This window comes from Lissotriton vulgaris, chromosome 5 (genome assembly GCF_964263255.1).
Source record: "Lissotriton vulgaris chromosome 5, aLisVul1.2, whole genome shotgun sequence".
Classification (NCBI taxonomy): Eukaryota; Metazoa; Chordata; class Amphibia; order Caudata; family Salamandridae; genus Lissotriton; species Lissotriton vulgaris.
Genome location: NC_141693.1, coordinates 1,058,562,603 through 1,058,588,322, shown reverse-complemented (window position 1 = coordinate 1,058,588,322; position 25,720 = coordinate 1,058,562,603). Strand labels below are relative to the sequence as shown.

Below are 25,720 nucleotides of genomic sequence, written 5' to 3'. Positions count from 1 at the left end.
GCCCTCGTCCTCTTCCCTGTGCACCGAACCGTCTTTGGAACGGGTGGTAGGACTTCTTTTCTTTCGGCTTCTCCAAAGCCCACAGCCATAAGGGTCTCCGCCTCCACCTTCATGCGGGCCATCTCGTCATCTGCGTGTTTTCCGAACAAGGTCTCCCCGGAAAAAGGCAGATTGGCCACCCGCTGCTGGGCCTCTGGCTTAAATTACGTGAGCCTGAGCCAAGCATGGCGCTGCTGATTGATCCCATGACAGTAACCATGTGCAGCCAACAGGGAGACATCCGCCGCTGCGCTGATGACCTGGTTTGACACCAGCATTCCTTCCTTGAGGATCTCTTTGAAGTCCTCCCTCTTGGCAGAAGTTCCACGAACTGTTGCAGGGAGTCCCACAGAGCCCGGTCATAGCGGCCTAGCAGCGCCGCACTCCTTCATGGCCGTGGACGCAGTCCCACAAGCCTTCCTTCCAGCCGAGTCGATCCATCGACTTTCTTTATCTGGAGAACGGAGAGGTAGAGTGTAACTTCCTGGCCGCCGTCACGATCACCGAATCAGGGACAGGATCTATCCTCAGAAAGGCCGGGTCCGAATCCGGGGCCCTGTACTTCTTCAGAAGCCGGGAGGGAGCGGCCTTCACTACCGCTGTTGTGAGGAACAGCTCCTCTGCAGGTTCTACCAGTCCAGGTACTAGTGGTAGGAGAGGGCGAGACAAATGCCTCTTGTGAGGCGTTTTAAATATCACGGACGTCGTGGGTGTTGGAGCCGTCACCGTGATACCCAATTTTGCAGCCCCCCTCAGGAGAACCTCCCGGAATGTGCTTGTCGTCCATCGGAGACACTCTGGTCCCTGGGGAGCCCGACAAAGTCGGTGAGTAGGAGCGGGTCCTGGAGGAGTCCGTGCGGGACCTAGATCCCCTTCTCCTATGGCGACGCCTTGATCTGGTGGAAGATCTGCGTCGACTCCTCGATCTTCCTCTCTGTCCGGAGCGTGATCGGGACTTCCTCTGCCTTGGGCGATCTGCCGGTTCCACCGGAGCAGGTGACTTAAGCTTTGCCGGGGCCTTCGGCTTAGGTGTCCCTTTGGGAGGGGTCGGAAGATTAGGCAATAAGACCGACCTCTGAGGAACCGGAGGCGGCTTTTCTGGCAACCGAGGTCCAGGTCGAGGTGGGGGTTGAGGTAACGGAGGAGGAGTAGGGTTCCTCGGAGAGGGACCCCTCGGCAATGGAGGCGGTGGCGTCACCTTCCGTGACTGGGTATACACCTCGGAATACACCGAGCCCGGTGAACCGCCTTCTTTACCAGCCTGGGACGCTGGCGAACATGCCATGGCGTCAGGTCTCCTTCCACTATTCTTTGTCGTCTAAGAACGGCGACCAGACCGCGAGCGTCGGTCCCTTGACGTCAAGCGTCTTCTCCTCTGCGTCGAATTCCTTCGTCTCGACGGCGGCCTTCTGCGCCTCGACGGCGGCCTTCTGCGCCTCGAAGGCGACCTTCTGCGCCTCGACAACGATAGTCTCCTCTTCGCGAACGGCGGTGTCGCCTCGACTGTGAGCGACGACGCCGGGCCTTTCGACGTCGATCACTCGAGGACGACGACGACGAAATAGTCACAGGAGACTTCCTAGGTGACCTTGTACGGTCCTTCGACGACGAGTGTCGACGTTGTTTCGCCCCCGACGACGGGGAACAGACGGTAGTCATCCCTCTCGACGCCATAGTCTGTGCAATCGACCCAGACGGAGAATGGGGGCGCTTGCTGGTCTTCCTGCCCCTGGGGAGCCCCACAGAGGCCTCAGCATGGGCAGATGAGGCCCCTTCAGACCCACCTTGTGCCTTCATTCTTCTTTCTTTGAGGCCCAGAAGCCTGATATTCTTTCTGTCCTTCAGGGTCCTGCCAGAGAAGCCTTGACAGACCACACACTCCTCTGGGAAATGGGAAGATGGAAGGCAGAGGATACACACCTCATGGGGATCTGATTTGGCCTTCTTCCTGGAGCACTCCGGGCATTTATCGAATAATGCAGGCATATTCGACAAAAAACAGAGTGCAAAAACCAAGGAGAAAGGCACCAAAGTACTTAGAAAGCACTTAACTTTGAAAAAGCAGTCAAAAATCACCAAAAAACCCTTGAAAAGGGACCGCTCAATGCTGCAGGGTCCTGCTTGCAGGAGCCGGAAAAAAGAACTGAAAGTGAAAGGGACCTGCAGTGCATACTGTGAAGTTCTGTTAAAGGCACAGTATCCTGTTTTGAGCCACATAATGGCAGCCTATGGGGCTTGTCTGTCCATGTCTTCCTCTCGATCATTCCAGAGGGTTTTTGCTGCTGAGGCAAGGGAAATCTGGACAGACTTTGCTGTTTGTGGATTTTTGGTGGAATTTCTAGTTGAAGTACTGGACAGTGTAGCCTGGTTATAGGCTGCATTATCTGTCTTTAAATTCTCTCAAATGTCTGTGCAGTTCTGCATTTTTTTCGACACTTTAAGAGATTATTTTTGATTGCTCCGGGGTCCACGCACATGGGCGGGACTATTCACTAGATTATTACTATACACAGAGATCCCCTACTACAGAACTTGGCTTTTCAAACCATACCTGGAATGTACTGTGGTGTCACTGCAATCACTAAGAGACAAATGGGAGGAGACAGCGGGCCAAATGTTTATTGACAAACAATGGCAAAGGGCCCTGGAATACGCACAAAAATCTCACGTTGCACACTATTCCAGTACATCCATTTCTGTATCTTGCATAGAAATTACCTCGCCCCTACCAAGCTGAATAGGACATTTTCCGCAGCTCAAGCTCTACGCCCTTGGACGTAGATGTGGGATTAACATTGCAAACATCCACCACATGATGTGAGACTACCCTCCCCCACTGCGTAGTGTCTGGCAGTTCTAGAGTACACAATGGGCAGATCTGATGTGGGCACAGTTCGTATTGTAATGCTAGGTATGCATAGACAGAAGTTGAACACTAAAGTTGCCACAAGATTCATGGACCCATCGCTGCTCCTTGCTTAGAGGAACATTACTAAAAACTGGAGATTGCAAGCATTCCCCCTTCTCCCCCTCATGGTACAGGCTTGGAGCAAATATGACTTCCATTGGGCGGATTGGAAGCAAATTCCCAACTAAGGCGAGAGCGCTGGGGCTTGTGCAAAAAGCCAATCACAGACAGCTGGGAAGCTTTGACCTACAAATTCCAAACAGCTCAGAACGATGACTTCAGACCCCTGAGTACACAATTTGAGGGCCTTGACTTAGGGAATTCCTGATCGATCCCAACTGATTCAATCCAGAGCACCCGCTACCCTATACACAAATGAGCTCTACAGCCGTAATGTCAATTAAGCTGCTCCTCCTCCACTCAGATGTCCGGCAGTTATGAACTGCAGCCCCCTTAAGGGCTACGCCCCCATAGTCAGGAAGTCCTCTCACACGGTAGTATTATCGGAAGCTCCCGTTCGGCAGAACAAATACGTGCACTAGCAACCATCTGTCTCATTTCCTTCCAGTGTAGATCTAGGTGGGAAGAAATGTCAAAGGGGTGTTGGGGTGGGGGATTTTGTACCGTTGATTGACAACACACATAATGTCTCATATGTTGGTGTATGTCATTGTTATGCACTGAATACCCTGACCTCTAAGTGGGTCAATAGCGGTACTTTGTTCTGCATGAAGAAAACAATACAATTGTGTTTTAAAAAAAAAGATGTAACAATTTTCCAATTAAGAGGAGATACCGAAGAGATGCAGATGGTCAACGTCATATCCATTGTACTGATCTTCGAAAGGCATTACAATGTTTTTTTCCCTTGTGCTCCACAAAATGAACTAAAATACTTAGATTAGAAATTGGTAGTTGTCACGAAATTGTACACCAGTTGGCTGTGACACCCCATTGATTTTCAGGGTACTAAAAGTAAGTTTGGGCACCGTTCAAAATCAATTAAATATCCTTGTAAAAATTAAAAGAATTGGATATGCGCGGCGTTTACCTTTACCGCAGTCAAGCCTTACTGTTTAAAGGCTGAAGTTAAAACTGTTTTCGTTTTCTTTCCTTAGTGTGTTCTGGCAACATATGCAAGTATTGCTGCGCTCGTTCTGTTTTTCAAGCTGAAACCTAAGAAGCAACCCAAAGCTGTGACGCCTCCATAAATTTGTGGTAAGAGAACGTTAATCCAAGCAAATATTACGGCTGCTAAAAGTTTGGTAACAAGGCACGGATGCCCACTTCTACTTTTTTTTTCTTCTCTCCTAGGCTCAAATTGTGGTTTGACAGTATTTTTTGTTTTGTGCTTTAATACGAATAGTTTCTTACCTGTCGGTGTAGTTTTGCAGCTTGATGATCTTTCTGGATTCACTATGCTGTGCATATTCCGTGGTCTTGTGGTTGGGTCCGGATTCGTAGTCTTTTCTTTGGTTTTTTTTTTTTTTTTCGTCGCCCAGGTGGGCGTCGGCGTCACCCCTTCTTGGGTGCATTTCCGGTGACGTCGGCATGCTTCCTGCAGAAGCTCCCACCCTTGGGCGCCATCTTCGGATTCTTTTTTTTTCCCCGTGTTTCTTTAGTCTCCGAAGTGATGGCAATGTTCTATGTAGGTGAAACTTCTCTTAACCGCTTTGTATATAAAGTCATTTCTGTTTTTTGTTATTTTTTTTACCACCTCTTTCCTCTCTAGCCTCCTCTTTCTGGCGGAGGTGGGTGGGTTCGCTAGTGAATCCAGAAAGATCATCAAGCTGCAAAACTACACCGACAGGTAAGAAACTATTCGTTTTGCAGCGTGAATCTTTCTGGATTCACTATGCTGTGCATAGATTTTGTAGCGGTTTCTCATTTCTGTGGCGGCTGGGTGGAAGATGAGCTTTGGTTCTTGAATATGTGCTGGAGCACCCTTTGTCCGACTTGTGCTTCTTTGTTCATTTGAACATCAACGCAGTAGTGCTTCGTGAATGTGTGCACTGAAGCCCATGTTGCCGCCAGGCATATGTCTTGTATGGGTGTATTAGCCAGGAAGGCTATTGTCGCACCCTTTTTCCTAGTGGAGTGGGCACGTGGGCCCTCTGCTAGTTCTTGCCCTGCCCGTTTGTGGCAGAGTTGGATTGTTTGCGCGATCCATCCTGCAATAGTGTTCTTTGTTACAGCCTTACCCATGAAACTGTTGGCGAATGACACAAAACTGCTTTGCCTTCCTGTGTCCTTTTGTCCTCTCGATATAGTGCATGACCGCCCTTCTGGCATCTAGGGTGTGAAGGGCTCGCTCTCCGCTCTTTGTTGGTTTTTGGAAAAAACTTGGTATCTGTATGGACTGGTTCATATGGAATCTGGACACCACCTTTGGCAAGAAGTGTGGGTCAGTCCTCATCACAACCCTGTCATTGTGTATTTGTATGTATGGTTCCTGCAGTGTTATCACTTGAAGCTCGCTCACTCTGCGTAGGGACATTATTGCAACCAAGAAAGCTGTCTTCATGGTCAGCATTTCTAGTGAGGCCTTGTGGAGTGGTTCAAAGGGCTCCTTCATGAGTTCCGTAAGGACTATGTTCAAGTTCCATGCCGGTGGTGGCACCCGCTTGGGTGGTGCGATCCTCTTCGCCCCTTCCAGGAATCTCTTCACAACCTGTGACGTGAAGAAACTCCTGCCCATCTCACCCCTTGTATAGGCGGCTGTCGCTGCCAAGTGGACTCTTAAGGAGGACGAGCTGAGTTTTTTTTCTCCAGTAAGTGCGTGTGGTATTTTAGCACTGTGGAGTCCTTCATTTTATTGTGAAGTCTTTCCTTCCTGCACCATATTGTGAATCTCTTCCACTTTGCCCCGTAGCACTTTCGTGTGCTGGGCCTTCGTGCCTCCCGAAGGACCCTGAGGGTGCTCTCAGGCAGTTTCAAGTGTGCGAATTCTATGTCCTCAGGAGCCACGCCACTAGGCTCAGGCTCTCTGGCTCTGGGTGCAGTACCTCTCCGTTGTGCATGGAGAGCAGGTCTTTTCTTCTGCCGAATCAGTGGGGTGCACTCTGTGCCATCTCCATGATCTGCGAGTACCATGTCTGTCTGGCCCACTGTGGTGCGACCAGTATCAGGGTCATGTTGCTCGCCCTGCACTTGCTCAGTACTCTGTGTATCAGTGGTTTCGGGGGTGGGGGGGGGGGGGTGGGGGGAAGCGTAAGCAAATGTCCCGCACCAATCTATCCATAGGGCATTCCCAAGGGACCCGGCTTCGGGTTGTCTGGATGTGAAGCTTTGGCATTTGGCTTTCTGGCGTGTTGCAAACAGGTCCACTGATGGCGTTCCCCACTTGTTGAACAACCACCTCGTCTCCTGGGCATTGAGCTCCCACTCGTGGGATGCCGATGTCTGTCTGCTCAGCCAGTCTGCCTGAATGTTCTCCTTCCCTGGTAGGTGTATGGCCAGTAGGTCTATCCTGAGGGGGATGGCCCATCTCCATATCTCCTGCGCCAGTGTCGAAAGCATTGTTGACTGTGTTCCACCCTGCTTGTTGATGTAGAACATCGCTGTGGTGTTGTCTGTCTGCAGCAACACCCTCTGCTTGTACAGTCTTGTTTGGAAGGCTTTCAATGCAAGGAAGATTGTTTTCAATTCTAGATAATTGATGTGCTTTGTCGCATCTGCTGGTGTCCACAGACCCCTCACTTTGAGTTCTTCCATGTGAGCGCCCCATCCCATCAGGGATGCGTCTGTGGTGATGGTCACTGTTGGTGTTGGGGGTGTAAGAGGTTTTCCCTTTGCTATGTTCTCCATGGTCCACCATGTCATTTCCTTCTGCACTGCGTGCGTCACAACCACTAGATCCTCCCAACTCCCTGAAGCTTGTGACCATTGTTCCTGGAGCCGTTCTTGGATGGGTCTCATGTGAAGTCGTACGTTTGGTACCAGGTGGATGCATGATGCCATCATACCCAAGATCTTGCTCGCAGTCCTCACTGTCCGAGCTTGTCCCTTCCGGTAGAGGTGAGCTTCCCTCACCAGGGCTCCGGCTCTTGTCGCTGGGGAACACTCTGCCCTGTAAGGTGTTGATCTGTGCCCCCAGGAAGCTCTTTACTTGTTCCGGCTCCATTGATTATTTTTTCCAATGGATGGAGAACCCCAGGTTTATCAGCGTGCTCGTCACTGTATGTGCGTCTTTCTTGCATTTCTGGTACGAGTTTGCTTTTACTAGCCAGTCGTCCAGGTAAGGATATACGTGTATTCCCTTCCTTCGTAGGTGCGTTGCGACTGCCGCGAGGCACTTTGTGAAGACCCTCGGTGCTGATTTTAGACCGAAGGCTAGTGTTGTGAATTGGTAGTGGCTGTCTCAGACTGTGAACCTGAGCATATGTTTGTGCATTACGTTCATTGGTATGTGCAGGTAGGCGTCCTTGAGGTCTATCGTGACCATGAAGTCCCCAATCTGCAATTGCGGTAGCACCTCCTGCAGGGAGGTCATTTTGAATTTTTGTGTTTTTATGAATGTGTTCAGGAACCTGAGGTCCATAATGGGTCTCATTGTCTCGTCGACCTTTGGCACGAGGAAATACGTTGAGTATATTCCCTTGTTTCTTTCTTTGAAGCGAACCCGTTCTATGGCCTCCTTCTGTAGGAGCTCTCTTGCTTCTTCCTGAAGCCGCTGTAGCTGTTCGTTTGCTAGTGGCTTTCGCTTTGGTCTCCTGCTTGTTGGCCTCCCTTCCAATTCTAAGCAGTACCCGAATTGGATGATGTTTAGAATCCATTTGTCTGATGTGATCTCTCTCCATTCCTGGAGATAGAATCTTAATCTTCCACCCACTGGTGTTACGTGGTGGTAGTTGTCCATTGTGTCCTGACCCCTTTTTACGTGCTGCCCCCCGGGATCCTTTCTGTGGGCGGGCACACGGGTGTCTCTGAAGTCATTTAGAGGCGGGCTGCTGGCCCCCTCTTTTATGCTGTCCTCGTCCATTTCCTCTCCCTCGAAAGGACTGGCCCCTTGACTGGTACTGCCAGGACTGCTTCTGTTGACTCGGTTGCGCCTGCGAGTCAGCCTGGTGCGTCTGTTGGAAAGCCTGGTGTGAAGTACCTGGCTGGTTTCCACCTCTTCCGCCGGGCCTCCGTGACTGGGTGCCCCTTTTTGTTGCCTCTGAACTGCAAAGCTCCCATGGATCGTGCAGTTTCATTGTCTTTCTTTAGTTGACTGAGTTAGTCGTCAACTGTTGTCCCGAACAGCGTCTCGCCGTTGAACAGAGTGTTCAAGATGCTGTGTTCCACTTCAGGCTTGAAGCCCGAGATTCTGAGCCATGCGTGTTTTCTTTCCGTGACACCCATCATCATGAGCCTGCTGGAGGTGTCCGCTCCATCCAGGGCCGTCTTGAGGCAACAATTTGCTGCATTCTTCCCGTCTTCCACCAGTTTGTCGGCCTTCTGCCTGGCCTCCTGGGGTAGGTCTTTCACCAGTTTTCCTAGCTCCTCCATGATCTGGTACATGTGCCTGTTTATGAGGGCATTGGAATTAGCCATGCGGCATTCCGTTCGATCCGTCTGCCCACTAAGTCCATCCTTTTGCTCTCCTTATCAGAAGGAGGTCCAGAAGTAGTGGCCACATTAGCCCTCTTCCTCGCTGTGGCTGTGATGATGGAGTCAGCCGAGACCACGCCTCGAATGTAGGCTGGGTCCTTCGATGAATGTTTGTACTTTTTTCGGTTCTGGGAGTGACTGCCTTGCATGTTGCGGGCTCCCTGAATGCTTCCATCCCCTGCGCCAAGACGCTGTCGAGCATAGGTAGATACTGGCTCCTTGTTTCCGTGGGGAGTAATGTCTCGAGGAGAAAGTCCGCTTTCTGCTTCTCGTCGAGCTTGAGCTTGAAAGCTGTTGCCGCCGACCTTATCACCGAGTTGTAAGCTCCGATGTCATCCGGCGGCGATGGCCTCGAGGGGTATGTGTCGACCGCCTCTTCTGGGCTCTTGGTGTCGACATCCAGGTAATCCTCCTCCTGCGGGTCAGAGGTGGCCGACTCGGCGTCCAACCTGCTGTCCTCTTCCTCATCATAGCTGTAAGCCTCTTAGGGATTCTCGTCCTCTTCCTGGTCGTCGACCATTTCGGTGCCAGGCTCATGTTCCTCGACCTGTTCCTCTTCGACCAGTTCCTGCATGGGTGGCTTGGTCTTGTGGGGAATCGTGAAGGCTCTCATCTTGGCGTCTAAATCCTTTTTCCGCTGCAAGATGTTTTCCATTTCGGCTTCTAAACGCCGTTTTTTCTTTTCCATCTCGGCCGCGTTGTCCGCGCCGGATTGTTCGGCCACTCTCTTCGGCGCCTGGCTCGGCTGTGAGGGCTTCGGCGTCGAGGACTTGGACGTCGAACTGAGTTTCGGGTCCCTGTACGGCGTCGAAGCTTTAGGGTCTTTCTCCCTAGACGTCGATCGGTCCTTTTCGGGGACGAACTTCGACGACTTCTGCTGCTCAGCAGCTCTTGGCGCCAGGGACTCCTTCTCAGAGGATCTGCTGGGCCTGTGGGTAGTCGCGGATGCCAGGTGTCTCTGCGTCGGCGCTTTCGGCGTCTTGCCCTCGTTTTTTCGAGACTGAGTCTCTTGTGCTCTTGGGGAACGACGAGTCTCCTACCTTATCAGATGTCTTCGTGTAATCGGTCTCTACGACCGTGTAGCTGTCGTCTTCGGCGGCAGCGTTGTCCTCTTCCTCCGAGGACATCCCCAGCACGTACAGCGATGGCGTCGGTGCTTTTCCTTGGAGGGTAGCGTGCGCTACCCTCTGGCTCTTCCTTACACGAAGGGTCTTTGGGTCGAAGACGGAGCAGGCGTTGCAGTCTTCGCTTCTGTGGTCTACCGGTAGGCAAAGGTTGCAAACCGGGTGTTGGTCTTTCTGCGCAAACTTGTGGTGGCAGTTAGGTCAGAACTTGAACGGTGTGTTGTCCATCATCGAGTGTTTAGGCCTCCCTGGCCGCGCGGACGTCGACGATCGTCGAAGTCATCGATGATTTCTCCTTCCTTTCGCCGGGCAGTGTTCTGCGAAGTCTTTCGTAGTCTTCTTCCTTCGATATCCTCTCCAATTTAAATCTTTTCCTAGTACTTTCTCCAAAAATGTCTGGAGCCCAACGAGAACGATCCAGACCCGACCGCGGAAAAAAAGAATCTGAAGATGGCGCCCAAGGGTGGGAGCTTCTGCAGGAAGCATGCCGACGTCACCGGAAATACACCCAAGAAGGGGTGCCGCCGACTCCCACCTGGGCGACGAAAAAAAAAAAAAAAAAAGACTACGACCCGGACCCAACCACAAGACCGCGGAATATGCACAGCATAGTGAATCCAGAAAGATTCACGCTGCGAAAGTAGTAGTTCACTCTGGAACAGAAAGGTCTTTGAGAGAATTGTAGACCGGGGGATTGGAAGAGTACTGAGGGGCACTGTTAAATGGATTAGTTATGCTCTACAGAATGCAGCCTGCCAGACTTAACTACCGTAACAATGTTACCTTGCCATTTCTACTCACCTGTTCAGACAAATGGTAAAGGTTCTGAAACTTCTATTAAAAGGGTAAAGGTTCTGAAACTTCTATTAAAAGGGTAAAGGTTCTGAAACTTCTATTAAAAGGCTATCGTGGTAATATTTCTATTAGAATTAAGCAAGGCTGTGAAGGGCCCAGCGCAGCTCTGCCCATGGTCTTTTAGGTCTGTCGAGCCAAGCACTGATGTTGATTCTGACCCTTGCTGTCGGCTCTGATTATTCATGCTCCAACACCCATGAGCAGAAGAGGTTGCAGGGGCTAGCAGGTGCACTGCTGGCTTTAAACATTTATTTTATGTGTATCCTATTGGATTCACCCATGTGCAGCCAGTGAGCACTGGCCATTGGTGCTTGCTCCCCAGCCCCTCCTCTGTTGTCCATGTCCTAGCCTACTCTGTGTGCTTGCCCTCCAGATGCTCCCGCCCATCCTACGTTGTCTGTGTGCTCGCCTTCCTTCCCACCCTCCATTATCCTTGTTTGTCCCAGTTCCTCTCACACAACCTCCATTATCTGTGATTGCACCGGCCTCGCCCGCATCATCTCTGCTGTCCGCATGTTCTCCCACCTGTATGTTATCCCCCAAAAAACATACTACCCCCCCTCCCCCGGTTTGCTTGGGTGGGTGGCTAGACAACACAGGAGGAGGAAGACAGGCGAGAGGAGGTGGAGTGGGAGCATATTGCCAAAAAAAAGGTGCTAGGTCGCAGCCAGTGCTAATGTCCTTTTTTCATTAAAAGAAAAAGCAGGGCGTGCATTACTGCTGGCAGTGTTCTGGTTTTATGATTTATTTTTTAAGCGTTTTAGCCATGCTGCTGTAAATAGCTACAAAACATTGTCAAAGCAAATAGCTCTTATAGGCGAGACCTATTGGATTTGCCAATGCTTGTTTTTTTCATGGGAGAGCAAGCTGTATATTTCTCAATGTGTGTTTATGGGGAGGCTTCTCCAGTAGATGGCACTGAGTGTTTGTATACACCGATAAAAGGCACAGTGTCTGCATCTTATGTAGACTATCCTACATGTGTTTATTGGATGCACCTGAGTGTTATTTCTTGGTCTGTTTCATATGAAATTATGTCCTTCACTTCATTTATTTCTGTGGGTGTAACCATTATACGAGAGCAGCTGGATCTGGGAGTGCCTAATCTTTCAGATATTTTAGTGAGGGCTCTCTTAGTGTGTTGAAAGGTGTATTGAAGTCAGCGCACCATTTGGTAATGTGGGCTTAAGGGCCCCAATAGAAGGAATTAGTTAGCCCCATCCACCAGGTTATAGATCACCTTCTTGTAGGAGGCAGTCCTGAACGTGGCCATGAGCTTTTTACTGTGGGCTGGGACCTGTGGAGAGCACCGGTGACCTAGTATACAGATATTGGCTGTCGTGAGAGCGGCATGTTAGTGAGGAGGCGGCGTGCTTGATGGGCTCGCGGGGGGAGGCCAGCCAGGTCGTTCAGGAGGAGTAGCCGACTTGATAGTTGGGCAGGTATAGCCAGTGTCTCTCCTGATGTAGATCCTACTGCGGTCCAGAGAGGACAGACCGCTGGGCTTTCCGCTAGAAGGTGAGCAATGTCACAGGATGCATAATTGAATCAGTAAGAGTGGGGCAGCAGGCTTATGGCACAGAGCCATGCCCAATGCCAACCCAGCAAAATCCTAAACTAACTGTACTTCATTCGGGCCTCTCGGGTTCCCCCTTCCTGGGGACTCCAGTATCTACACCCAGTCCTCATCATAGTATTCCACCTGAAAACTGGTCTGCCAGACCTCGCTGAGACACTCTCCTTGCGGCTGTGAGTATAATTAGCAGATCAGAAGGTATACAGCCCGGATATCACACCCTTAAACTGACCCGATGTATCCAGGTTCATAAGCATTCGACGCTGAACGCTGCAGAATAACATAGGTTCACTCTGAGAGAGCAGGTGTGAAAAAATGTGTGCCCGCCAATGCGGATGCCATGATTACGCCATATGGGTAGCCACATACCAGATGGCTAATGACGCGCTCCCCAAGAAGTTCGATTTGACAACCAATATGCACTATGAAAGGTACACTTATAGCAAAGCAAGCAAGACCACAGCCTGCCCAGGACAAATTATTCATGAATTCGCAAAGAGGATGGAAACCCATAAAGACCCACAGTAACCATCTGCAGTGTCACTGTGTCTATCTGTGGTCTTGTGGTATTAATCTACGGAGTCATGATGTCCTTGTGTGCAGAACATTGGCATCCATTCTTGTAGGCTAGGAGTGATTTGCCCAGAATTGCAGGATATTCAACCAATGCCAAGACACGCACCTGGTTCCCAAAATTCTAAACTAGCAGCTCTCTGGCCATTAAGCTACATCTCCTCCCAATGTATAAGGCCGTTAATCTTACCTCATTTTCCTATTACTTGGATGTGTGTGACACTGTGGCATCTACTGTCAACCGATCTGCCCATTTCAAGTCTGTTCAAGACCCACACACCAGTGGCATAAAGCAAAATGACCCCCGCCCTGCAAAGTGGGCCCCGGAATCTCCAATATCTCACATATCTACATAGGCTTTTGGCTGAATGGTTGCCCAACGCGCTGCTGTCCCAGTGTCCCACACTCCCGAATTGTACATTTGTGTTCCCATAGCTATTCGTCTGATCAACATTCCTGGCTTTAAACATCACACTGTCGCGTATCTGTAATAATCTGAGGCCAGCAATTGGGAATAGAAAAGATGATTCACTCAAACGGATTGTGCTTAACAGAAACCAAATTTAAACTTTGATATAAACAACAGTAAAAGAGGAGGAAAGAAACTAGCAGGAGGCTGAATTCTAAATGAATACGAAGCTAGACGGTGTGCTTTCCAATGTTGTACAAGCAACAGCTGAAGAACTTACATGCTGTAGCAATGGCCAGCAAGAGGACAGTCTGCTCCGAGTGTGCCATTCTTACTGCAGTCTCGTGCTTCTCTACTTCAGCTTCTCGTGCTGTCTTTTTGTCTCCTGAAAGTGTGAGGTGCTCCTATCCCCCTATTCCCGCTCGAGGAGTTCTCGACTACCCAGCTTGGAAGCAGTCAGCCATCATCAATAAATAATCTCCCTGAACTCAGAGTGAGACTGGGGCGGGGCCAACAACGGTCGGAGCGACAGTATGGGCTCGAAGCGGGACGTCACTAACGGGCCGCAATGCACTGCAGCCTGCACTCCTGACCCGCGGTAACTGCAGCAGTCAGGCACAGCCTCACAGTGCAAACGCGGGACTTTCAATTAAATTGCCAAAACTAAGTCCCGCGTTTGTGTGTGCAGCAGCCTGCAGTTACCGAAGCTGTAGCAGGTCACCCAGGTCTGGTCACTTTAAAGAACTTCTAGGCCGCAACGGGCCTCCAGACAGTGTCGGCCCGTGTGGCCGCCTCAAATTGTGCCGCCTGCAGCGGTCCCTCCCCCTAGCAACGCCACTGAATATATACAAGTTGAGAGAGGCATTAGCAGGGGGGAGCATCCCCAGTACATAGATGAAGCGTGGGATGGTCACGATCACCGCTTGTGTGCGGCCCCAGAGGGACAGGTTCAGGTGTTCTCCACTTGCCACCCTTTCATTTAACTTAGAAGGAGAGCACTGCAGTGACACACATGTAAGGTTTGTTTAAAAGTGAAGAAAGTTGAAATAGTTTTTTCTGGGTAACAGCCCTACAATGTGTATTCCAACTACTCTAGGAAATAGACTCCTAAATTAAACTACCCAGTGTTAAGAAGGCAAGACAGAATATGGTTAGTAACAGCATTAAATGGAAGTTGTTTGTGGGGAAATGAGTCAACCTTAAGTCTTTTGCCACCTCTACTTGTACAGGTAAAATTATTTTTCTAAATGTCAGACAAGTACCGATTTCTACCCTATCCCTGCAAATATTGAGCAGTAATTTGAAATTGCCCAGTATTGGGAATTCCCACAGACGTGGTTGTGACTATAGGATTGTCCCATTTTTCTCTCAATTACTCTTAATGTTCTTTACTGAAGGCCTGCTGATCATATCAGTCGACCCTTGCATTAAATAAAAAAAAGTTTCCCTGATTTATTTTTTCTAGGCAGATGTCTCAATAAAGGTCCAGAATTATTACCATCTTGTAATGTGATAATATACATTATCAGTAGTAGTGTTGTCAGAGGATTCCTGCACGATGTGTGAAGCCACTTGGACAAGAATGAAATCCTCAAGGAAGGGGGGGGGGGCATTCGTGGTATCTGATGTGTAGAACATGAACAGTGGACATGAAATTGAAAAACATTAATTTTTTCCTTTCTTTTAAATCTTGTCCCACCAGGTTTGCAGCTTCATGAACAGTGGATTCTAGTGAAAAAGCAACATCTCATTGTTAAAGACCATAAACAGTGACAATAACTTGTGTTAACTTTATTTACAAAATGTCAATATAAAAGCTGTACAAATGGCAGTGATATTGTTAGTCACCGATTTTCAAGATTCTATTCTGAGGAATTAATAAATGTCATATATACAATATGTTTGTAGTTTCATCATTGTGGAGTTTTATAACATTCACATTTTATTTTAGATGCCATACCTAGCCTGAGCAAGAACTATGTAGGATGCAATCAACTTTCCACCTCAACATTCTGCCAACCCACAAATGTTTTATTTACTCACCCCTTTTAAAATACCGAGAGTAATCTTTTAAGAGCTTATGTTTATAAGTGTGAAATCTCAGTGCTGAGGAATCCTATCAACATATATCCTTTGGTGTGGAAGACAGATGAACCCCACATTTTTCACTTACACCACAGCTGGTTGAAAAGAATGCTAAGCATGGTTATGCCAGAGTTACTTAGTCATAAGATGAACTACCATAATGTATTTTAAAGTCTGACTGTGGCCATTCTGTTGAAAATATCTAACAGTAATACGTTACTGTTAGATATTTTCAAGCAGAATGGCCACAGTCAGACTTTAAAATACATTATGGTAGTTCCTCTTATGACTAAGTAACTCTGGTGTAACACCACGGAAAGCTGTGCTAGAAGAATGTCTAAAGGCACTTCTGAATGGTTCATAATACTTCACACACAAATCAGAACCGTAAAAAGATAAAGGGTCCTTTTCCATACAAGGCCATCTTAACAGGTTTTTGGTCAACACCTCAAGGCGTCCGATGTGCAGCTTCCCAAAATCAAGTGACGGTCCTAACTACACAGAGAACAAAGTATTGTATTTGTACCAATAAAGCAAACTAACATATGACGTTGCTAGCAATTAAATTGTAATTATAGTATCCTAGTAGGTGGCCAGGTTTTTTGTGTGACCCGCTGTTGAAATTCTAAGTTTGACAAGCTACTAGCTTAACAGATCCTACATTGTAGGGTTTCTTAGTTGAGGAATCCTCTCCTTGCTATCTGCCATCACAGAGAAAGCCCCATCGTGGTCTTATCCAAGGCAGATTATTTGTACCCACTCTTTGACACACACATACTATTACTAATCGTTCACCTGTGTGTTGTAGAAGTATCTGCAAATGCTTTAATCATTGTGGGCAAGAGGATATTCACATTTTGTTTTCCAGTTGTGCTTACAGTACATCCTCGTACTTCACAAAAATAAAATCATTAAAAGGAGCAAGACAAAATAGTATCTTGCACACAAATGTCCGCCTGAAAAGCACTGGAGTCTTTTTAACTGGAGGTTGAGGCTACTTTCTTAGCACTGAACTATTTTACTTTACATAGTGCAAAAATAAACAAGAACTATCCTAGTAAATTTCAGAACAAGAATGCAAATTACTAATTCTATTAAGAAAGCCACCATGTCGGGGCATTAACCTTTAAATGACAGTAATTCCAACAAATCCACTCTTTCACAAATAAAAAAAAAATAACGTTAATGTACAGATAACATGCCACTTTCCTTCGTGCTGCTTTGAAGATCGTATTCTGAAGCTTATTTTTGCTTTCCTGACATACATTATGTGGCAAACGTTTAACTAAATCTGTTACAATTAAATAGACCACAGTAATGAAGCTTATTTTTGCTTTCCTGACATACATTATGTGGCAAACGTTTAACTAAATCTGTTACAATTAAATAGACCACAGTAATGGGTATTATCTCATCAGCAAAATAGCTCTACTTACCGACAACTAGGTGGTGTGGTTTTATATAGCAGTGAAAGAAGGCTGAGTGTCTATTCATCTGTAGTTTATATTCGCCAGTAATGTCTTTAATGAAAAGACCACAACAATGACCGAAGCAACAGAATGCTAAAATGAACAAGATACTGGGTTTAAAAATTGTTTGGGGGGGGGGGGGGGGTTGTCAATCTATTCATATAAAAAAAAAGTCAGTCTCCAAATGTGTAACACTTCTTTTTTCCAGTCGCACAATCTGCAGCTTGGTGATAATGCCCAAATAATCATGCAGTGGCTGAAAAAGACATTGTGACTAATGACCTCACCACAATCCGCTTTGAACTGCAAAGAAACTTGGTATTTTAACAAACAATGTGTATGAAATTGAAACATAAGAAACGTACACCAAACTATTGAACATTGCTACTGAAGACATAACAGTACCAGCCCTAAACTATATTGAATAAAGTTGTGGGTTTTCACTAGGCCGTCCAGAAGCAGTGGAAGTCACTTTTCCTTGTAACTTCTCATCTTCAGGGAGGTTCTTACACTTGGCGAGTGAACTAGAGCATAAAAAAGTCAGACTTCAACGTTGGTGATCACTGTGGACTATATGCTCCTGCAGCAAGGAGTAAGTTTCTACGAGTGAAGTGGAGATGTATCACAGGCGTTGATTTGGTCATGTATGCACCCAGCAACAACTCATGTGAGTTGTCAAGTAGGTTTATGTGTCCTGTTGATGTGGTAAAATCATCCGTTTCCAAATCTTCGAAGGCTTTTGTAGAATCCCATAAACGTACTGTGTTATCCATTGAACCTGGCAACAAAAACATTTAATTAAATACTTACAGCGCGTCCCATGGTTTATTCACATTCTTTTCTCAATATGAAACTGATTTAAACACACTCGTACAAACGTAGACAAGTCAAACATGCACTAAAATCCAGAGGACTACTATTTTTTGGGTCCATGGTGCTAAAAGATTTGATGCTACTTGAATAAGGGCATGCACCTTTATTTGATTAGAGGAAATCATACACAACATTTTCAGGGATTGCTTCTCTGATCTAGCACATCATGATCCTGCTCTCATAAGTTTGTCAGGCCCTTAATCCTGTGGTAAAATGTATTGTCTGCATTATTAGGCCTTCCCCTATCCACTTCTTTTGTATGCCATGTGTATTACATGAGACTATGAATAAACCTTCGGGTCAGGTGACCTTTCTTACTCACATAAATGACTTACTAAGGTTTTCTTAGTGCCAAAGCGAAGTACAAATGAAGAGCTGGGGTATTCCAACGTGTGTGTATAATATGTGTGTATAATATATATATATATATATATATATATATATACACACACACACAAAAAAGGAGCGAACGCTGGGTAGTTCTCAAGTTTAGGTGGAAAGCAGCTCCTGAAAGAGCGCTCTCAAACCCAGCGACACACTAGATCTGCTCACCTCAAATGTCTGTTTTTCTATCAAAGTTTTTAAGCATAGGATTAGCAAAGTGCTATCCACGCAAAGATAAAAAAAGGACAGTCTTTTGCCATTTCTACAGCAAAGTCTTTAAGCATAGGACTAGCACAGTGTTGTCCTTGCCGAGCTGTAAAATGACAAAAGCCATTTACCACTCCAGGCACAGTATTACAGCTTTGAATTGGTAAAATACCAACTCAAGCCATCCTGGAATGAGTAAAAGTAACCCCTAACAGTGTTTCGCTCTAATTAGAGCTCTTCAGAGAGGAATAGCTTTGTCCAGACACAAGGGAGCACCCAGTAGAAGTCAAAACAAAACCCTTTCAGGCATCGAGTGACGCATAAATTATGCTTAAACTTTGATAGAAAAACAGGCATTTGAGGTGAGCAGATCTAGAGTGTTGCTGGTGTTGAGTGTTCTAACAGAAGCTGCTTTCCACCTAAACTTGGAAACTACCCAGAGTTCTCTCCTTTTTTGCATAATTTATGCCTCACTATGCCGGAAAGGGTTTTGTTTTTGGGATATATATATAGGCGGCAGGAGTCCGTCGAAACGCGTCTGAGCAGTAACTGAGCTAAGGAATAAAAACGTTTGAATTGAAACTCACGGAGTCAGCGCCTTCTTTCATCAGAAGTTTGGTATGGTAAAGAATATATATATATATATATATACACACACACATCTGTGACAGACACTTGCCTTATCAATGAACTAGAGGAGTTGTGGAATAACAAGTCCAGTCAAGACAGAGATGAAGCTTCAACCTTGACAACCTCTGCAATTGCCTCCAATACAGGACAATTTACTAACTTTAAACCTAAATCCACCTTCATGCCAATGGCTTTACATGACTCCATTGATACATTCCACGAGGTGGTGCCCAATAAAATCAAAAAACTCAACAAGACTGTTAATATGACTAAACGACACTATTGTGATCAAGATCGAAGATACCATCAACTTATGACTAAATTGAAATCCAATAAGGAAGTAGTTATACGCAATAGTGATAAAGGGGGCAACATAGTTCTCTGGTCACAGCAGGATTACAAGGCAGTAGCATTTGGCCAACTAAATGCTCATGAATGTTATGTACGCACCAACGCTGCCAACCTGAAATCAACGTATCAGACATATTACAACAAATTGTCTAGATGGTGCAAAAGGGATCTAATTTGTGAGAACTAATACAAAGATCTTAAAAATGATAAACCAACTATACCATCAATATATTTTATCCCTAAAGTATACAAGAAACCACCAGGCCGTCCAATTATTACAGCCAGAGACGGTTTACTGGAGAATACTTCTATTTATGTTTATTTCTTTTTACAGGATTTTGTGAAAGCGTTGCCGTCATATGTGCGTGACACTAGTGATTTTATCAACAAAATCAAAGATGTTGAATAGGGTCCTGATTTATTACTTGCACTAGATATCATGTAGGATACTGGTGTATAACTATGTAATGGTGGCATAAATGCCATACAATTCTACTTGTCCCAGAGGCCCACACAACGAAATGTTGATTTCAATGATTGATTTTTGTCTTCGCAATAACATATTCATGTTTAACAACCTCCTTTTCCAACAGATACAAGGAGTTGCGATGGTCGCCAACTTCTCCCCCAGCTATGCCTGCCTCCATATGGGCTGGTGGGAGGAGCTGGTCCTTAAGGCGGAGCACACTTTGACTATGTAACACAATATCAAAGTTTGGCTCTGCTTTATTGACGATTTCTTCGTAGTGTGGCAGGGGACAAAAGATCAGGCTGAACAATTTGGCAATAACATCAATCAGAATGCCTTGAATCTGCCTTTCACAGCCACTGGCAGTGATACTAGTGTGAATTTTGAGATCCACAAATACTTGTGCAGAATAATAAGCTGGAAACCTGCCTACATCGTAAAGAGATGGTGGGCAATTCCGTTCGGCACGCCACGAGTGCCCACTCATGTCACCTAGTTAATAGTATCCCCTATGGGGAAATGCTCAGGCGGAAGCGAATTTGCAGTACAGAGAATGACCTGTCATTAGCACAGGAACAGAGCAGGCTGAGGTTTTTAAGAGAGGCTACTCGCCCAAGATATTGAAGCAAGCAATCACTAAGACCACATTGCTTGACAGAAATGCGCTACTTAGGGATAAGAAGCCTACCAACACCACTCCTAGCAATAACTCAGGACCAGAAACAGCTAACACACAAGTGTTCCGCCTGATAACGGGATACAGCAGACAGCATAAAGAGATTAGCAAAATAGTTGGCCACTAGTCCTAAATGACCCGGTAATAGGACCCCTTGCTTCCGCAGAGGGTGTGCATTACACAAAGTAGAGCCCCATCTATGAGAGATTGTCTTGTGACCACTAGTCCTGAAATTATGGAGAATACTACTTGGTTGCAGACACACAAAGGGTTCATACGATGTAAGACATCTAATGCTTGTGTCCATGGAGTTAACACCACCACATCATATACTACTCCATTCAATCACAGTACTCTCAAAAAAACCAAACCGTTGACCTGCAAGACTGAATATGCCATATATGTTATCAAATGTCCATGTGCCCTTAGATACATTGGTAGCTCCAGGCCCACAAAAGAATCCTCCAACATCTCCGCGCTATAGCTAATGAAGATAACACATATACCCGGTAGCCAGGCATTTTAAGGAAATTCATCAAACTAACAACAAAAGCCTGAGCTACTATTTGATAGACGCTATACCGCCTAGTAGAAGAGGCGGAGATAGAGAAAGTAAACTTAGGAGGTTGGAGACCAGGTATATCTTGCAACTGGACACCAAACAATCGAATGGACTTAACGTCACAGAAGACTTGTATACATGTCTATAATAACAATCTTTTGAACCCTTTTGAGCTATATATTCTATTCAGTTTTAGTCTATTAGAACTGGTTATCCACAGAGTATTTATTGGTATGTATTACTCTTCAGTGCAGCTATGTCTTTATCTACGGCAGATTACCTTCATTAAACATAAACAACTCTTCTTAAGTATATATTTTTGTATCTACATTATAGAACATTGAGACAGCACTAGAACCTATCCTTAAGGTATTACTAATCGTGTACACTCTTAGCAGTCATATGTGCAGAATTTTATCTGATCATTTTATATATATATTTATTATAGTATTTATACATATGTATTGGATTTTATCATGTAATTTTGATAAGTATTTTGACTGTAGGATGAAGGCAATCACCCAGACATTTTTTAGATTGCCTCTTAATTCATGTGCATTGTCAGGTAATCCAGCATGTATTTGTACAGTACATTTATATTTAGCTATTTATTTATGTAACAATTTACTCTTGCACTTTAGAGATTAACAATGTAGGTTGCATGATCATATGAATTGACCAGTATAGAATATGTGAGCTTATATATATTTCCTTTACCTGTAGTCAACCTAATTTTTGGGAGTCTTTTGAACATGTAGCCCCACCATATTTGAATTTGATGCATCTTAGAAGTATTTTACCAAGAATTGAAAGCACAGTAATGTATGAAGAATTTGGTCTCCATTCAACTGTATAACGTATTTTACAGTGATGACAAATTTTCAATTCTAATACTTATTCTAGTCTGGTTGTCAGCAGTAGTGGGTTTGCTTTAAAAGAAATTATCATTTTTGCACTTTGCACATTTATGCACTTTTTTAGTCCACGTGACAGGTCATTATGGTGTCATGGAGAATAATGATGTTTTTATTCGCCCATGTGTGAAAACTTGTACATAAAAAAATTATATGCATTTACCAATTTTTAGCTATGACATGTTAGCAGTTTTTATGCATTTTAACTTACAAGAGTTTAAACTATTGCAATCTATATGAGCTACATTTGGGGTGAGTATGCCTTCTAGCTTCATTGTCAGTCACGTGGCTATTCGAAATTGTATGCACTAGCACTTTAAAAAGCACTTTCACGTCAGCACTCCTTGTCGAGTGAACAAGCGGCTGTTGCTGCGAAATGCATCTTGACACAGCAGGAATAAAAGAACTTTGAAGCACATACCCTTGGGTCCGTGTCACGCCAAGCGGTGAGAGTCTGCGGTAGTCTTATTTGGAACTTTGTATGTGTATATATATATATATATATATATATACACACACACACACACACACACAGACACACGGCATATTAGTCAGACTGCCATTTTGTAATACTGCCATCGCGCTGCTAGAGTAAAACTGCTCATTTAGGATCCCAGTTCAAACAGTTGTGTGCATCCAACAGATTGACGTCCCAGCAGGGCTCACTGCCCGGGAAATTTCAAGGCCAAGAAACGATCCAGGTAGTTTTATATGGAATAATAGGATGTCGTTCTTCCTGCTTGTGAGTCAAAGTACATGAATTTCTATTTTTTTTTATAAACATGACTATGCAATTACTGCATGCAAGAAAATGCAATCTCAGTTCTCGTTCTTTGTGCCAATGATCACGGATTTCCTTTAAGAATTCAAAGTAAACCAACTCATACATGCGAATATCACGTTCTTCTAGCTCAATTCTCCCGGTGTGCTCAACTATCCACCTGAGAAAGTACCATTCCGAATAACTATAACTGCTGCCCTCGCAGCGACCATAATTTAAACAGATAAACCATTGATAATTTTAAAACAAAGTTTTCAACTCCAAGTTTTTTGTTTGTTTAAAGGATAATTTTCATGCCATTTTGTCCGTGCTCTGGCAACATAAAGAACGTAAGAAATCTGACAAATAATTACGTTTGATACTTTTTTATTTTAAAAGCCACTTCTAACTGAATAGCCTTACTATTTTAACATACATTTTACCATCAGTAGATAAATGTCAATGTTCAAGGTTTAGGTTTTGAAATGAAACGCAAATGCTTGCTACCCAGCACGCCATCAAGGGGAAAACGGCAACCCTTTCGGGAAGATACACTGCTCAGCAACAAAAATAAAAAAAAGCGCAGTTCATTCATTCAACCAGTTACAAACAGTAGAAACGTCTCTCCCGAATCTTCTTTGTTAGGTCAGGTACTTACCTTAGGCAATAGTCGTTCAGAGTGATGCATTTTCCTGTTGCAGAGTCCTCCGGGTCAAGGTGCAGAATGATGCTTTTTGCACAGCTATACTTGTCACTTGACTTCTCCAGGGACCTATCAGTACAGTGACACCGTCTCCAGAGGTGATGTTTTTTATAATGCACTGCCCAAATCACTTTTGTAGAGACAAAAGCCACGACACAACTTTGAAAGCTGTGGCTTTCTTGCCTGCTCTGTGACTAGAAATTCTGAGAGGTTTTGTTCTTTTAGAAAAGAATAAGGAAGTTCTGGATTAAATGCGCGCTCCCCCGCCCACATGTTGGAGGATGCCAAGTGTTCCCCTCCTTAGACTACATGGACAGTTGGGGCTAAATTTATTACACAATCACTTGGAACTATATTGCTAGGAAAAGGCCCATTCATTACCCATGTGCGTACAACTGAGCTCTTTCCCTCGCACCTCCGTGATTATCACCAGTAGGATGCATACTGCATTTGTATGTTACATATGTATTGTGCGTCTGTTGTCTTCCATGATTGCATTCCAAGATTCATGTCCCCATTGCAAAGCACTGCGCTCGCATCGGGAAGGAAAATGTTAGTGTAAGCATCGGTTTGTGGCATGTAGTGCTGTAGAATCCCATGCTGTGCATACCTCTGCCATCAAGTGATGGCTCGGACGTGTACAACTTGTTTTTCTTCTAAAAGTCTTTTCGGGTCACAAGGTCTAGTGATGCCACCTTTTAGTGGAATTGCGCATCAGCTCCATTGTTAGATTGTTTTTCCCACATGGAGGACGAGACTGGAGCAGAGAAAATACAATAAAGATGACCATGCCAAGGGAAGGTAATAAAAATGATGGGAAAAAAAATAGGATCTGCAAAAACCTTAGGCAACCGGGGAGGTGGGTGACCGCATGTGAACCTAGAGAACTACATGCCACAAGCAGTTGCTTATTGCATGGTAAGTCATATTTTCCGTACATGGCATTTATAGTTGTAGATACATATGCTGTGCATAGACTGTAAAGCAGTCCTCCTAAAAGCGATGGCTTAGTCAGAGGATGTTGCACAAGACTGGACAAGAGTATGTAGGACAGCCTGGCCAACTCTAGCTTGCTGTCTGGCCAGAACATCCACACAATGTTTAGTGAAAGATTGTGGGGTAGACCAGGTAACTACTTTGCAGAGGTCAGCTAATCGTTACCTCAAGAAAGCACCTTTCTTACAAGTGAAATGAGGTCTATGAGAGACAGGGGGGGTTCTCTAAGCTTTGGCATTATGTGTCTTTTTGATTAACCAATGTGCTAAACCTGCTTTGGAAAAAACACTTCTCTTGTGAGGTTTGGAGAATGACAAACAGTTATTGGGTGTTACGAAATAGTTTTGTTATATCAATATAGTACTGGAGTGCTCTTTTGACATCAAGAGTATGCAGCATGATACAGATTCTGGTTGCAGAAGGAAGACTGACAGTTCAACGGTCTAATTAAGGTGGTAACTGGAGACCATGTTAGGCAGGAATTTTGGATTGGTTTTGAGAACCACTATCTTGATGTAGCTAGAAAAAGGGCGCTTCCAGAGTAAGCAAGTGTATCTCACGGACTCGTCTTAAGTGATGGACCCCCCCCCAACAGGAATTGCAGTGGGCAAGAGTAAAGGGCTTCAAATAAAGGACCCATGAGCCTAGTGAGGACAATGTTTAAGTTCCAAAACGGAACAAGGAGTGTCCTTCCATGACCGCTTTAATAACAGGTATTCTGAATAGTGTAATTGGATCAAGGTATAGACTAGGCTTCATTTTCTGCTAGTTCATAAGGTAACAAACAATAAATACCCTGTACCAGCGGTGTGATGGGATTAATGTGTTTTGGGACACAGTGGTGTACAAAATGTTTCTATTTGGCTGCCTAACAGTCCCTGCGCGCCTCTTTAAGAATAGACATACGCTCTTTTGGAAGGTTGAGGTAACTCTGTTCTAAGATCTTAGGAGCCAACTCGCAAGGTTGAGTTCCTGAGGGCTGGGATGCAGTTTTGTGTGAGAAGGTCCGGCCTGTTGAAGAGCTTCTCGTGTGGGACTACAGAGAGTTATAGCAGCATGGAATACCATGGCTGTCATCCCAAGATTGGTGATACTAGAGTGAGCATCAGGGATGTCGGTCTCAGACTACTCACCACAAACGGTGGGAGAGGCAAAAAAAAAACGTGGGCAAATACCCTTGACTAACTCATCCATAGTGCATTGCCCATGGACTGTAGTAGTATTGCGGCAAAGCTTGGGAATTTTGAATTTTCTGCCATGGCGAACAGATCTATTTGTGGGAGCCTCCAGCACTGAAAGTATTGGAGTAGGATCTAAGGGGTAAAGTTCCCATTTGTTTGAAGCATCCTGCTGAGCAGCTCACCTATATCATTATCGACCCTAGTAATATGTTGTATGACTAGGTGTTTTCTGTAATGTATTGCCCACCGCCAGATCTTCCGAGCTACACTGGACAGCTGTGGTGAATGTGTGCCCCCTTGTTTCTGTAGGTAGAACATGGCAGTAGTGTCTCTGTGTATCAAAACTGTCTTATTCTGAATCATGTAGAGAAAAGCACAGAGAGC

The 25,720-nt window shown here is 45.4% G+C and overlaps 2 protein-coding genes and 1 long non-coding RNA gene across 3 annotated transcripts in view; 1 reads left to right on the top strand and 2 right to left on the bottom strand.

Moving 5' to 3' along the window:
• ATP5MK (ATP synthase membrane subunit k) overlaps positions 1-14,975 on the top strand; it is a 57,235-nt gene extending 42,260 nt beyond the window's left edge. The window contains exons 3-4 of the mRNA XM_086922720.1: positions 4,066-4,165; positions 14,779-14,975. Coding sequence (XP_086778846.1) covers positions 4,066-4,158 — 93 coding nt within the window. The 3' untranslated portion in view covers positions 4,159-4,165; positions 14,779-14,975. The remainder of the gene's footprint in view (positions 1-4,065; positions 4,166-14,778) is intronic.
• Positions 14,976-15,086: 111 nt separating this feature from the next.
• On the bottom strand, positions 15,087-16,318 carry LOC147712000 (uncharacterized). The gene is made up of 2 exons (XR_015295972.1): positions 15,429-16,318; positions 15,087-15,339 (listed from the first exon to the last, which is right to left on the bottom strand). It is a non-coding gene; the product is annotated as an uncharacterized LOC147712000 (long non-coding RNA).
• Positions 16,319-16,769: 451 nt separating this feature from the next.
• Positions 16,770-25,720, bottom strand: part of TAF5 (TATA-box binding protein associated factor 5) — a 236,777-nt gene continuing 227,826 nt past the window's right edge. The window contains exon 11 of the mRNA XM_086922719.1: positions 16,770-17,408. Within this exon, the coding sequence (XP_086778845.1) occupies positions 17,191-17,408 (218 nt within the window). The 3' untranslated portion in view covers positions 16,770-17,190. The remainder of the gene's footprint in view (positions 17,409-25,720) is intronic.